We start from the raw sequence: 14258 nt of genomic DNA, 5'->3' as shown, positions 1-14258 counted from the left end.
GAACATCTTAAACCAACATTATATTGACATCAAATACTGACATTTATTCGTCAGGTATGGCAACCAAAATCGTCTGATTGATGTCATGGTGGTAATGTCCGCAAAACTCCAAGCTGTAGCATCATTAGACGTTGATATTTGGTTGATTTAAGGTTGGACATTGGGCATTGACACCTTCCTGACTTTGGGTTTTGTCGTCAACCAGATTTTTATTTCCAAACAAAATACAACATCCTCACGATGTTAGGGTACAATGTCAATCTGATGCCATGTTGATGTCCTGTGCCTGGTGGGGTACTAAAATAAAAATATACCAGTTTGGATTGTCTACTAAGTTAAAAATATACAGCAAAAAATAGCATAAATTGTATCACACCATAAGCTAGACACTTTTAAGAGGACCTATTATGGAAAATTCTCTTTTATAAGGGGTTTGTACCTTGCTGTGTGGCAACAGTGTGCGAATATAGCCAGTTTATAGTGGTAAAAATTATTTAATTCTATTTTTATATTCACACTTCAGAAACACTTTGATTGAGGTTTTCCCTTTGTACATGCCCTTTGTTCTGTATTGAATCTGCCACTATGCTGACACACAGGCAATTGTAGCTCCACCCTACAAAGAGCACAGTTTCATTTTAATTGAAAGTGACAGTCACCAAAATGGCACGATTTAGATCAAACCCTAAAAGGGGCAGTTTCTAAGAGTTATAAAAAAATATTTTGGGGGTATTTTGAGCTTTACATAAACACTTCAAGGACACCAGAGGCTTATTTTACATAATGTAAAAAGGGCATAATAGGTCTCCTTTAAATTTACAAATTTTGTCAATTCTTGCTTGAAAAAATATTTTGAGCAGTAGATGATAAACCTATAATGACAAACTTGTTGTGAGCTGGGAGGTTATTCAATTTATTCTATTCAGTTTATTCAATAGCTAAATTTGTGCAGAAATTACATTACCCATGATGCAGTGTAGAAATTCCATCAATCAGAGAGTTTTGTTTAGAACTATATTTAAAAGATATTTTAACTCAGCCCGCTTCCATGAAGCACAACAAATCAAAATAGTCAAAATGGTATACCATACAGTATGAGCAATATCACACTCCTAGCAGTGCGATGTGGCTGTAAATCAGCACTGATTATAGGCATGCGTTAGTGTCCCACCAGTGACAATATACAGCCATATCGCACTGCTTCGTATGTGATATTGCATTTATACAACAGTTTCATGGCATAATAATGTAAAAAAGAAAATCAAACACAGAGTTTGTATGAGGAACTACTTTCTTCTGCCATTCCTTCACATCTACAGCTGACATCAGAACAGCAGAAACCGTTACTAACTCACATTAGAGCTAGTATTTGAATGATTCTCCAGTGTAATGTCTAAAGTGGACAAAACAGGTGATTTTGAAATGAAATGCCATCAGTCTACAGAGATTTATATATATATATATATATATATTATATATATATATATATATATATATATATATATATATATATATATATATATATATATATATGTATATATATATATATATATATATATATATATATATATATATATATATATATACACTGTATTGCTGTAGCAATAATAAACAACTTAAAAGGAATAGTTCTTCATCATTTAAAATGTATTATATGTGTCATTTGCAATGTTTCATGGGTCTGTAGTTCTTTCCCTCGTAAAAATATGAATATCTTGTTTTTTTCTGTTTGTTTTTTTATAATCAGACTTAGTATTTTAGTATACTGTTATGATTCTTCCTATAGCTGGCTGACTTGGTTCAAGACTTATGACATTTTAATTCAGACTTTTTTATCCAATATGGGGAAAATGAATGGAAAAATCTTCCAGAAGCAGTGTTGCTGAAAAAGTGGTTGCCAGTAATGCACTGTATTGTAGAAATAAGATGACAAATCCAATATTTGGCCTGTGTGTGAGTGTGTGCGACTCTGTCTTGTGTCTAAATCAATTCATACATTCATACACTGCTTTCTCATAAGTGAAGTTTTGATTCAGTTTGTAACTCTATGTTTGTGTGAGATTGTCTCAAATGAAATCAGAAACCAATATGCAGCTCATGTCAATACTTTTCTGGGAATGTTATTGTTGTTACTGGGCTGCAAAAGTATTTTCTCTTAAATGTAGTCTTTTTTATTACATAATGCTCTAAAGTTATGCAATATTCTTTGAGATTTAGGCACATGGATCTTTTTTTTTCATAAGCACAGCAAAAATAAGCTAAGCATCATTTTTCACATTTAGTCAGAAGGACAGTTAAGGCTCCATTAGATCTGAATGTACAAGACTCATAACTAATTACAGAACGTGCTCTTGACTTATTGCTTATTCAGACACTTTTGTGAAGTTTCATATTTCATCATCTGGATGCATTTCACTAGAATAGCATCACATCAGCACCGTAAGGTAATATAGAAAATAATTCTGTGTTTTATTTTCATGAGACTATAGAAGTTCCTGGCTTTTTGCTGATGACAAGAGTGAATGAAACTTCAAGGCTATACAGTAAATGAATGCCATGCACAGCATACTTGTCATATTGTTTTTCTCTTCTTCTGAATGCTATCATTTTGTTATTGTAAGTATTCTCCAGTACAGGATCCTTAAAGTCAACATGACATTAAAATCAACCCTGCATGCATTTACTTTCTCAAAACACATTCCTGTGCATAATTCGTCAGGATATTATTCTAAAGGTTGAATGGTGTTACACAAATTGAGTTACAATAATTCTGAAATTGCACCCATAGACCAAAATAATGTTACCTAATAGCTAAAGAACTGGTTTGTGCTGTAATTTAAAGGGACAGTTCACCCCAAAACTCACCTTCATAATCTTTGCAACACGAATTAAGAAGTATTAAATGTTATTTATCTGTCCAAAAGTAATATTTCTGCTTGCCAAGTAGATGTTCATATCCAAATTTTAAACTGTTTTCCTAGAATATTTGTGGTCATTTGAATTGAACGTACTGCTGTGATTGTCAAAGGTATGTTAATTGAATGCAGTTAATTGAAAACTGCAGGGCGATATGGTGGCACAGTAGGTAGTGCTTTCGCTCTCACAGCAAGAAGGTCGCTGGTTCGAGCCTCAGCTGGGTCAGTTGGCATTTCTGTGTGGAGTTTGCATGTTCTCCCCGCGTTCGTGTGGGTTTCCTCCGGGTGCTTCGGTTTCCCCTACAAGTCCAAAGACATGCAGTATAGGTAAATTGGGTAAGCTGAAATTGTCTGTAGTGTATGTGTGTGAATGAGAGTGTATGGGTGTTTCCCAGTGATGGGTTGCAGTTGGAAGGCCATCCGCTGCGTAAAATTAAGATTAATAAAGGGACTAAGCCCAAGAGAAAATGAATGAATGAATGAATTGAAACTGCAATTATTTATGGAGCCAGATCAGTCTTAAAACTAATACATTTACAAAATATAATTCATACATCCACTACATAATTCACATTTACAAAATCCAATTCGTAAATTCAAAACAGAATTCATAAAGGCACAAATTAAAATCACAAATACAAAACATTTAATGTAATGTAATGTGTATTTTATATAGCGCATTTATCATGTATGGCCGTACACCCAAAGCACTTCACAATCATGAGAGGGGGTTTCTCCACACCACCACCAGTGTGCAGCGTTCACTTGGATGATGCGACGGCAGCCACAGAACAACGGCGCCAGTGCGTTTACCACACGTCAGCTATAGGTGGACTGGAGAGACAGTGATAGAGCCAATTCAGTGGCTAGGGATGATTGGGAGGCCATGATGGGTAAGGGCGAGAAGTGCCTTTACAAGAAGTGTCATGGGATTTTTTAATGACCACAGTGAGTCAGGACCTCGGTTTAACATCTCATCCGAAAGACGGTGCTCACTGAGTATAGTGTATGAGTATAGAGTATGTCCCCTTCACTATACTAGGGCATCAGGACTCACAAATACCGCAGGTTGAGCGCCCCCTGCAGGCCTCACTAACACCACTTCCAACAGCTACCTAGTTTTATCATGTGGTCCCATCCAGGTACTCACCAGGCGCAGCCCTGCATGACTCAAAAATACACAGATCCAATTTGTAAATACAAAACACGATTCATGAATACACAAATCCAATTCACAAATTCAAAACACAATTAATTTTACACTAATCCAATTCATTTGGCAAAAACATTTAGAATCTTTACTTCTGAATTCACAGATTGTGTGTTGTATTTATGAATTGTGTTTTGAATTTATGAATTGGAACATACATTGTAAATGTTTTGGTAACACTATAATAACTACACACTAGGAATCATTTAATAAGCATTAGCATCTAGTGAATTTATTATGTGTTAAGCATTAACTCTACATTATTAAACGTTATTAAGCAGCTTATAACTGCAGCTACAAATGCTGTATTCTTGACTTATAACCACATTTATAATGTGCTTAATAATTGTACTTTCATAATTTGTTAAGGATTTATTTTTCATTACTAAATAAATAAAATAATTTAACAATAAAATAGAATGCAATGTTTAAACTGTAAAGTCATTTTATTTTAGATAAGGTTGCAAAGATTTATTTTGTATTTGATACAGTTTTATTTGTGTATCTTCAAACCAATAGAAATGAGTAAAGTCGCTTATGTTCTTTTTTCCTGTTTAGAATATAACTGAGCCTTTAATTGTCATTTATAAGGGATTTATAAAACATAAAAAGTCCTCACTTTAGATTAGGTCACAAAACTGGATGAAGTTGAGTTTATAAAGCATTTATTAACATACAAATTTAACTATTAGTATATGCCTGAATAATAATAATAATAATAATAATAATAATAATAATAATAATAATAATAATAATAATAATAATAATAATAATAATATATAAATGTTAATTTAAATAGTTTATTAATCATTTATTGACTCATTCTGAATGATCTTTAAAAACAACCAACTATGCTTAAATAACTAGTTTGTAAATAATGCAATACTTAATTTAGTAATGAAAAATAAATCATTAACAAAGTATGAAAGTACAATTATTAGGCACATTATAAATGTGTTTAAGTCAAGAATACAGCATTTGTAGCTGCAGTTACAAACTACTTACTAGCGTTTAATAATGTAGAGTTAATGCTTAACAGATAATGAATTCACTATTTGCTAATACTTAGATGATTCATAGTGTGTAGTTATTATCAATTGTTACCATTTTGTTTTTTGGGTTTTTTTTTTTTTTAGACGGATCTGGCTCCATATTGTGCAATATAGTGATTTAATTGTGCAGCTCTACTCTCGACCTACTGGCTTTATTCTCAAACATTACTGAATATGTGGATGAATCACAAAAGCCAGACATGATTTAAACTTGTCTCTTATCAGTCCTGATTTTAACTTTAACCCAAGACTGTCAGCATTGTTCTGTGCCTGTCATAGCAAAAATGAATTCAGCTGTTCTCTCAATAGATTTCAGTCTTTTGCTTTCACGTTGATACGTAAATCTTGTGAACTAATTTTAAATAATGTGATCAATAGTCCAGAAAAAGCTTACACATCCTCCCATCCATGAAGAAATCAGAAAAGTGGTCAGAAAGACAGGTTAAAATGGCATGTGTAAATGAGAACATGTATCCCTTGACCAAAATGCATTTATATTAAATTTTAAAGGGGTTATTAACCCCAAAAAATTTAAACGTTCTGTTATTTTACACACTCTCAAGCCACCCAAGATGTAAATGACTTTTTTTTTTAATACATTTTAGCTGAAACTGTGGTTTGTGGTGATTCTGAAAAAATGCAAGTCAATGGCTATTTAGTCAAAACTTTTAGGTTGCATTTACACTGCAGATCTTGATGGTCACTTCCGATTTTGTGACTTTATCTGATTCGTTTCATTACCTGCTTACATCCTATTTTGTACAGTAAGTGACTCATATTCGATTGTCTGCATTTACACGGCAAAAGGCAAAACAGGAACAGGAAAAAAAAGAGCGGGCGCTGACTGACAGCTGATAATAAAAGAGCACTTTTTTCTCCATTCCTGTATTTAATCTGTTTGCAGGGTTATATTTTAAGTTATTTTGCTATAGTTTATGACAGAAAAGTTATCAGTTGTCCAAATTATTGTAATTGAGGCTTTTCTAAACCAGTAGGGATTTTAATGCCATGTCCATAGCGTGATATATGCATGTTTTTGTATGCAATAGTTTTATATTAGTTAATATTGTTTACATGGTGGATGTTGCGCTCTCTCATTAACATCCTTAAATACTTATGCTACATGACAGTATAAAAGCTTTTTTGGCCTAGTATATAAGATTTAAGGTTTGGGACTCAGCTGAAGTCAGTTCTGAAATGAAAGCAACAGACTTTATGTCATTCGCTATGGTTTTTAATGACACGCGACTCACGTTGACAGGTGAAAATCTACTTGCTTACACTGCAGACACGAGATCCGATTCATATCGGATAAACTTCCAAATATGAACAAGACCTGAATCTGATTTTAATAAATTAGAATCCAGGTGCTTTTTACCCGCTTACAAGTACATGGGCCATATCTGATCTGTGCCACAAAGGACAAAAAATCTGAATTGGGTCACTTGAACCATACAGTGTAAATGCAGCCTTAGAGTCAAAAATATATATGCAGGCAAAGCAAAATGATTACTGTAACTGTGGCTTCTACAAGTACACTGAGATTTTAAAAAGTGAAACGATCAGTCTCTGCAAGAAAGTGAACATTATTTCAGCTAAAAATTTTATTTTATTGTCCCATTGAAGAGAAAAATTCCCAAAATTCTATTTTAATGTCCCATTGAAGAGAAAAAAAAGTTGTGTAAGTGAATTTAGGTCAAGTTTTCTTTTTTTGGGTGAACTACCCCTTTAACACCAGATGTAAACAGGGCCTCCGATGTGTTTGGTTGTGTGAATATTCAGTGAATGTATACAAATGATAATAGAAATTCAGTAAATATTCACATTTCAGTGAACTATCCCTTTAATGGAATGAAAATGTTGACATAATGAATGGCAATAAGAAAGTCTCAGTGCTTTTACGTGGATTTGACATTTAAAAAAACACAAATTCTGGTTTGAAAGATGTGGTGTTTATCAAACATTCTGGGAATGGGGATAAAATCAACATTTATTTCTCTTTCCTTTCAAAATCCATCAGTACATGAAGTAAAAAGGATAACTACGGTATTTCATGTTGACTTAAAGGATAACGTCACGTATAGTGGAGAGCGTAGTCCCTCCTGCTGCTCTGAGGATGATTGTGCTTCATTCCTCTTTTCAGCCTGATGTTTCCGTTCTCTTGCCTTTGGACGAGCACCACATTTGCCAGCCTTTGTCTTCTAACACGGGTGTAGCGCGAGGCCTGGAGATTTTCTACTAACTCTTGACCGGCATTCCCATCCTCTCCTCTGACTCTCAGACCCCTCGCGAATCCCTTCTCCTTCCCCTGACCCTCGTGTACGTGGCAGGTGTGATCGTCCATTCCTTCTGTCTGCATTTCCCATCATCCTGCAGAACAGATACTCATGCTTGTGAGAAGGCAGTGTAATATTAGTGTCGTAATTATGGCTGTGTATATGACCATTTTGTAGCATGCTTTTTTTTCTGTCTCTTTTATTGTCATGCCTTGTAAATCGGATTAATGTTTTCTTCTAAATTCTTGTTTTGCTTTCTTGTTATTGCCACCCCACAGTGAGCTCAGTTTCGGCTTAGTGTTTTTTCGAGTTTTAGAGGAGATTACCATTGTTTTTTAACTCATTATGAATCATCTAAACAAGACTGAATATTTCAGTATATTAATAAACATTTAAGATTAGACATTAAACATTGAGGTTAGGATTTATGTTTATATTATTTTATAATATATCTCATTTATTGTTTTATTCCATAATCTTAATGAACATTTAAAACTTTTTTAATTAATTTTGGTAACACTTTACAATAAGGTTGTATTAATTAATGTTACATAATGCATTTACTAACATGAACAAACAATGAACAAAACTGTCACGGTTGTAGGTTGGGAAAGGACGGGGACTCAAGTGCAGAACTAAATGATGGGTTTTTATTGATAATAAAAAAAAGACAGCAAAACAAACTACCCTGAGGGGGGAAACATTAACAAAACAAATAAACAAACAAACTTGACTGAGCAGGCAGGCAGGGATCAGAGTTGGAAGATATCATAGGACAAGACGATAAACGATGACAAACTGGCACAGGACAACAGAAAAGAGGAGACTATAAACAGAAATAATAAACAAACAAACAGGTGAACTGAGGGGTTAACAAGGAGGGTGGGACTAGACAATAGACAGGAGAGCACATGAAACAAAGAAACACCACAAGCCATATGCTTAACAAGCATGAATTTGGATTTTAATAAGGCATTAGTAAATATTGAATTATGATTAACATATGTTCTAAAAGTATTGTTCATACTTAGTTCATGTTAGTAAATACATTGACTAATTAAAGCTGCAAGCAGCGATGAAAAGGACCCCGCACCAGGGCTCACCACCGTCCGGTGGCCTTAGGATGACAGAGAACAGTGGACAATAATAATTTAAGCTGATATATATTGAAAAATCTGAGAAAATCACTGATTTATACCAAACTTCCTTCTGTCAGCAGGTGGCGCTATGACTGTGCCTCGATACTGGCATGTAGATGTCTTCAGGAAAGGAATCTCATTGAACCTGTGAATTTTCAGGCAGATCGGACATTATTAGTTATAAATACTTCCTCCTCCATGGCAAAGCACTGAACTTTGTCAGTCCGCCACGGACATGCCTTTCGGCGAAAACTCTATATCTTCACAATTTAGCATCACAAAGGTCTTTGGACTAAACTAATAGAACATGGATTCGATGTGATAAAATTTGTAGGAGGAGCTTGTTACACTGTAAAACATGTCATTTGCTGTTGCCAGCAGGTGGCGCTATAACTGTTACTGGATATTGGCATGTAAACATGTTCAAGTCAGGACTGTTATCAAACGTGTCAATTTTGAAGCAGATCGGACAATGCATGCCTAAGTTATAACAACTTCCTGTTTCGTGGCGAATCATCAAAGTTTGAGATTTTCATCGCAATTTAACATCGCCAAGGAGTTTTTTAATAAATATTTTAATATATATTTTATGTATGGGTGGCAAAAACAATCCAAAAAAGGAATGAAAAGCTTTGTTTCTTTAGCCATTTCCATCTGTCTTGATGCCATAAAATTTTGACTGCTCTGTTTTTTGACTGCACTTTTATTATCCTGCGAATGATCTTTTATGACCAATATTTTAAGTTCATTGTGTATATTTAACCATGTGGATCAGTCTTTTGTTAAACCCTTTCCATGGTTTGGCCATCATTCAGCCGTAAAATAAGACTTTTGTTCCATTTTTCAAGTGATTTGTGGTTTGATTTCTTTGCCTAGATCCACAACCCCAATACAGTCTGCCTGTTCATCCATGCAAAAAAAAGAGAAATCAAGCATTCTCCATTCCTGTTTTTTTTTTTTTAAATCTCTGACAACACTTTGTTCTCTCTCTCATTTACAGGCTTTCAATAAGAATAACTTGATCCTGGAGGAAAGAAATAAGTATTTCAACCCTCAGCTAGCAGGAAAAACATATACCAACGCATATTTCACTGACGTCAACACATACGACGACTTTTAAAGCTGGATCTGTGATTCCAGTCATCTTCACCACCATCTTCAGCACCTAGTGATATTTTCTTTGCCTCTTTTTCTTCACCCGGATAAATAAAAAAGACATTTTATGTTGGACCATTTCACCATCAAAGGCCAATAACGCTGTACAGAACCATTTTCAGACTTAACAAGGACATCATGCTTTCCAGTTGTGGACATCCCTGAATGAAATTGAACTCCGGTGGACAAATAAAGCAGGCAATTTGATTCAACCACTGATAAACTCTTGCTGTAGAGATGACACATGGACGCTTTGCATGATTCTCATCTAATGTGTTTTTTCTTTAAGCGTCGCTTCATTTATTTGCATGGTTGGTTGCATTCCAGTGTTTGTGGGCGTGGCCTGCATCATAAGTGGGTGGAGCCTTGTTTCCTGTGCCGAATCAGAAGCCCCTGTGCCTCACTGAGGACCTACAGTGGTCTCCAGTGCATCAGCCTGCCCTAAAATGAGGTTTTGCCACAACAGACACACACACACACACACACACATACAACCCATGTGTAGATAACAAAGAATGTGTTCATGTATCTCTCAGTATGGGGCACTTGTTAGTTGAGCTCTTAGCAGTGGTGGGAATCTCTGTTTTGTTTTTAGTTGTTTTGTTTTTCTGTTGTTGTTGTTGTTGTACAAAACACTTTTCATGACGCATATGTCTGTAGCTTTTATAGATGAGTCTATTCTGAAGAAAAGAGAAGTGTTTCAAAGTAACCCTGTTCAGTCACCCAAACGAGACTTGTCATATTAACATTCGTCTGGTGTAAGGTCTGCAAAAAACAAACAAAAAACAGAGAGAATGTGAAACACTACAGGACCTTTTTATGTAAAACATTGATCATTTGAATATTATCAACATGTTTCTATTTGTTTAGTTGTTTAAGTAGATTTAACGAGAAGACAAGTATTATATATAAAAAACAAACTGCTTTTCAGCACAAAAACTGCTATTTCAGCTTTATTTTCTTTTCAGACTTCTGAATGAATTTACTTATGAACTTAACCATCCATCCATCTTGGAAGAGGTGCTTGGGAATTCACTTTTCCGATTTCTACTAATTCTTTTCTACTTGTAAAACTTTGTTTGCTTGTTTTATGTGCATAAATTAAAATTGCTTCATATACCTCAGTGTGTGCGATTTATTAAGTGTTACGTACTTGAATTGACTTATTTAGTCAGCCGGGCCTTATTGCAAATATTGACCTCTTGCATGATTTGCAACACTTTCATAATTGAACTGTCCAGTGAGTTGTGCTCAAAACACATTCAATTTTCTCTTGGACTGATGAGCAGTAATGTGTTAGTTTTATTGCATTTCAACAGTTCACACTTAGCTGAAGATTGATAATAAAGCGTGTTTTGCATGCTGTCCCAGGAGAGAGCCCTGAGCTCATAGAGAGGTAGGTCTCGGGTAGGTCTCGAGAGCTCCCCTGAATTCGTTCGCTCGGCCTATTCCTTGGATATTAGGGGTCGCCACGAGAGAATTGCCAACTACACCCGCACATGGCCATGCAGTGAATTCCCAGTACTAAAACACTTAGATACTGTGCCAATTTGGTTTATTTAATTTACTTATAGTGCCCGGAGGAAAACCCACGTGAGCACGGGAAGAACATGTAAACTTCACACAAAAACGCCAACTGGCCCAGCCAGGACTCGAACCAGAGACCTTCTTGCTATGAGGCGACAGTGCTGCCCTGTTGTGGATTAAGGCTGATTTATACTTCTTTGTCAAGTTTACGTGTATGCTCCGGCACAGCCGGGCATGTGGACGCATAGCCCTTGCCGATGCTGACGCACACCCAGGACTTAATTTGTGCCGGAACACGCAGGATCTGGATCCGGCACATCTGAAATCTGATCCGGCACCTCATTTTACTGATCCCTCTCCTCAGCCGCCCTCCTCCGCTGTCTGCTGTTCACTTTCACTTTCTTCCGCGACTCCCCAGCCCTCTTCACTTTCATCCGCGACAAATCCCTCCGCTCTCCACTTTTGTCCACGACACCCCTCCGCCATCCAACGCCCAACCATCTCACCAAGAACCCCCACCCCCCGCTTTTCACTTTCGTACACGCCAACCCTCATACCCCCATCCCCTACATCCATTCAACACCTCTGTATCCTCGGGTAACATGCCGGATCCGGTACCCCAATCTGTTCCGGACCTCGCAATTCACAAATTAAGCACTGCGCACACCTTTCAAAAAATGTAACTACATGTCGCAATGGCGCATAGTGCAAGCTCTGTGATTGGTAGGCTTAGTAGCGCTGATGAGAGTGGGTGGGACCGAGAGCCGTGCGAGCCCGATGGAGCAAGTGTTTCCAAGTGTGGAGTCTAGTGAAGGAGCTTCAGATGGAAACTTTTGTTTTGTGTTTACCTTATAATTAAAGTTGTTGCACGTCCGCTGGTTCGTTTTTGAGTCGCTTGTACATTAAAGTAGCGTTCAGACAAAACAAAACACCAGCGAAGAAACTCGACAAATAGGAGTATAAAAACCTCACTGCCAGAAGTATAAATGACAACGCGCAAGCCATGCACCGTAGGTTACGCCGATCACACGACGCATAAGTATTCTTCGAGGCGAAGATGACAAAGGTAAGAAAATCTGTTTATTTATGTGGTTTTGTATTCGTCTGATTGGTAAATCATATGATAGCTAATGCTGGACCAGCCGTGGTCAATCATAAGCACTCAAAATCCTCTTGAAGTTAGTTTATAAATATACTTTACTTATTATGGAAGGCTATCAAGGGCCATTTATTCATTTTACTTCAGCTTAGTCTCTATTTCAGAGGTTGCTACATTCAACTATTCCAGCATATGTTTTACACAGTGGATGCCCTTCCGGCCGCAACCCAGTACTTGGAAACAACCACACACACTCACACTCAATTCACACTACAGCTAATATAGTTTATTCAATTTACATACACTACATGTCTTTGGACTGTGGGGGAAACCGGAGCACTTGAACACTGGAAACCCACTGGAAACCCACGTGAACACTGGGAGAACATGCAAACTCCACACAGAAATGCCAACTGGCCCAGCAGGGACTCGAACCAGCAACCTTCTTGCTGAAAGGCGACAGTGCAATTACTGAGCTACCGTGCCACATTATCAAGGGACAAAAAGTCTTTAAACAAAGCATAAGAAATTTGATTGTGTCAGCATATTTACAGTTTGACGATATCAATGTGTCAACAAGCACTATGGGCTACGAAATTGCTGTATTTGAAACTATCAGCACAATCCATTCAGAAGGGCTCATCCCTCATATGCCCTAATCTGTTGGAAGGCCATACTGACAGCTTCGAATGAGTTAGAGCACAGAGGTGAGCCCTTCTGAATGGAAAGCACTGTTCAACACCTCTGCTAAGGACATAAAGGACCCAAAGTGTCCATTGGTTGTACCCTTTGAAATCCTTCATCATGAAAAGCCCTTCAAAGTGGCCAGTTCTGAGTACTTCCCTTCAGAAGGCAATATATTCGAATTTTAATGCACAGTATATTTATATATTTGACATGACAGAAATTTGGAATTCATCTTTACAACTATCAGATGTCATATGACATATAATCAAACCCAGTAAGAAAAACAGAAATGTGTGTGATTTCTATAAAAAAAAGTCCAGTCCCTAACCACGTTCCTAAAAATTATTTTCCAAAACAATTTTGTCCACAATTACGGTTTAAAAAAACTTAATTCACATGAAAAAGCAAAAATGCCCTCCTTAAAAGCACAGTCAAGAGCATGCTAAAGCAACAGATGGCAATTTACTCCTAACATTAAAATCATGTTGGCCAATCAGAAGCCTCTGAAGGGTTATTATCAGTTCTGGTTGGCTGTAAACATGGCGCACCATCCATTTTACAGAAGCGTCTTATGTAAGCAACAGAGATCCAAACTGTGTAGAAAAAGCTGAAGTTTTGAACATACCTACAGTATGTTTGTGTGGACAGGGCCTGAGATGAAAAACAAAATTAACTAATATAAAATTGCTAATAAAAAATTATTTCTCAAAATTGGCCAACCAGCTTCAGAGTAAGAAAGAGATTCTTCAAGAATTGCTCAGTCATTTGAGGCCAAACATATTAATTAAAAAATATATAAATAATAAAACCTCTGCTGGTGCACTACAAACAAAAGTGGAGCATCTGCTGTGAACCAATCAAAGAGCAGACTTAGCTCAGTAGCTTGTCAAAAGTGTCATGCCTGCCAAGTATCTTGGATTATTTAATCTACTGTTGGTGTTGTCTAGTATTGACAACTTGCCACTTGAAGAAACTTGTAAACTATTCTCTTTCTACGTTACCTTGTAGCATTTTAACAGTGTGCTTGCTTCATGGTCCACTATATTCTTTCAATGTACTCTTCTGCCAAGGTACTACTAAGTCAAATTCTGCAGCAGTCATGAAAGTATGGTTCCACTCCCAAATCTAAACCCATAGTCTGCACTTTTGTGTAGTATCACTTTGACTATTGATTAAGTCTGCTTAACACTTACGCACT

At 36.4% G+C, this 14258-nt stretch overlaps 1 protein-coding gene across 2 annotated transcripts in view; it reads left to right on the top strand.

Moving 5' to 3' along the window:
• sema5a (sema domain, seven thrombospondin repeats (type 1 and type 1-like), transmembrane domain (TM) and short cytoplasmic domain, (semaphorin) 5A) overlaps positions 1-10866 on the top strand; it is a 298541-nt gene extending 287675 nt beyond the window's left edge. The window contains exon 22 of one of the 2 annotated variants that reach the window (XM_056451158.1): positions 9593-10866. In XM_056451158.1, coding sequence (XP_056307133.1) covers positions 9593-9712 — 120 coding nt within the window. In that variant the 3' untranslated portion in view covers positions 9713-10866. Of the gene's footprint in view, positions 1-7320; positions 7507-9592 lie in introns of those variants that run through there. The other variant, XM_056451159.1, reaches the window with a different exon arrangement.
• Positions 10867-14258: the final 3392 nt, after the last annotated feature.

Source organism: Danio aesculapii, chromosome 24 (assembly GCF_903798145.1).
Source record: "Danio aesculapii chromosome 24, fDanAes4.1, whole genome shotgun sequence".
In the NCBI taxonomy this organism is placed as follows: domain Eukaryota; kingdom Metazoa; phylum Chordata; class Actinopteri; order Cypriniformes; family Danionidae; genus Danio; species Danio aesculapii.
Note: the sequence above shows the minus strand (reverse complement) of the source record. Positions and strands in the feature narration are given on the sequence as shown.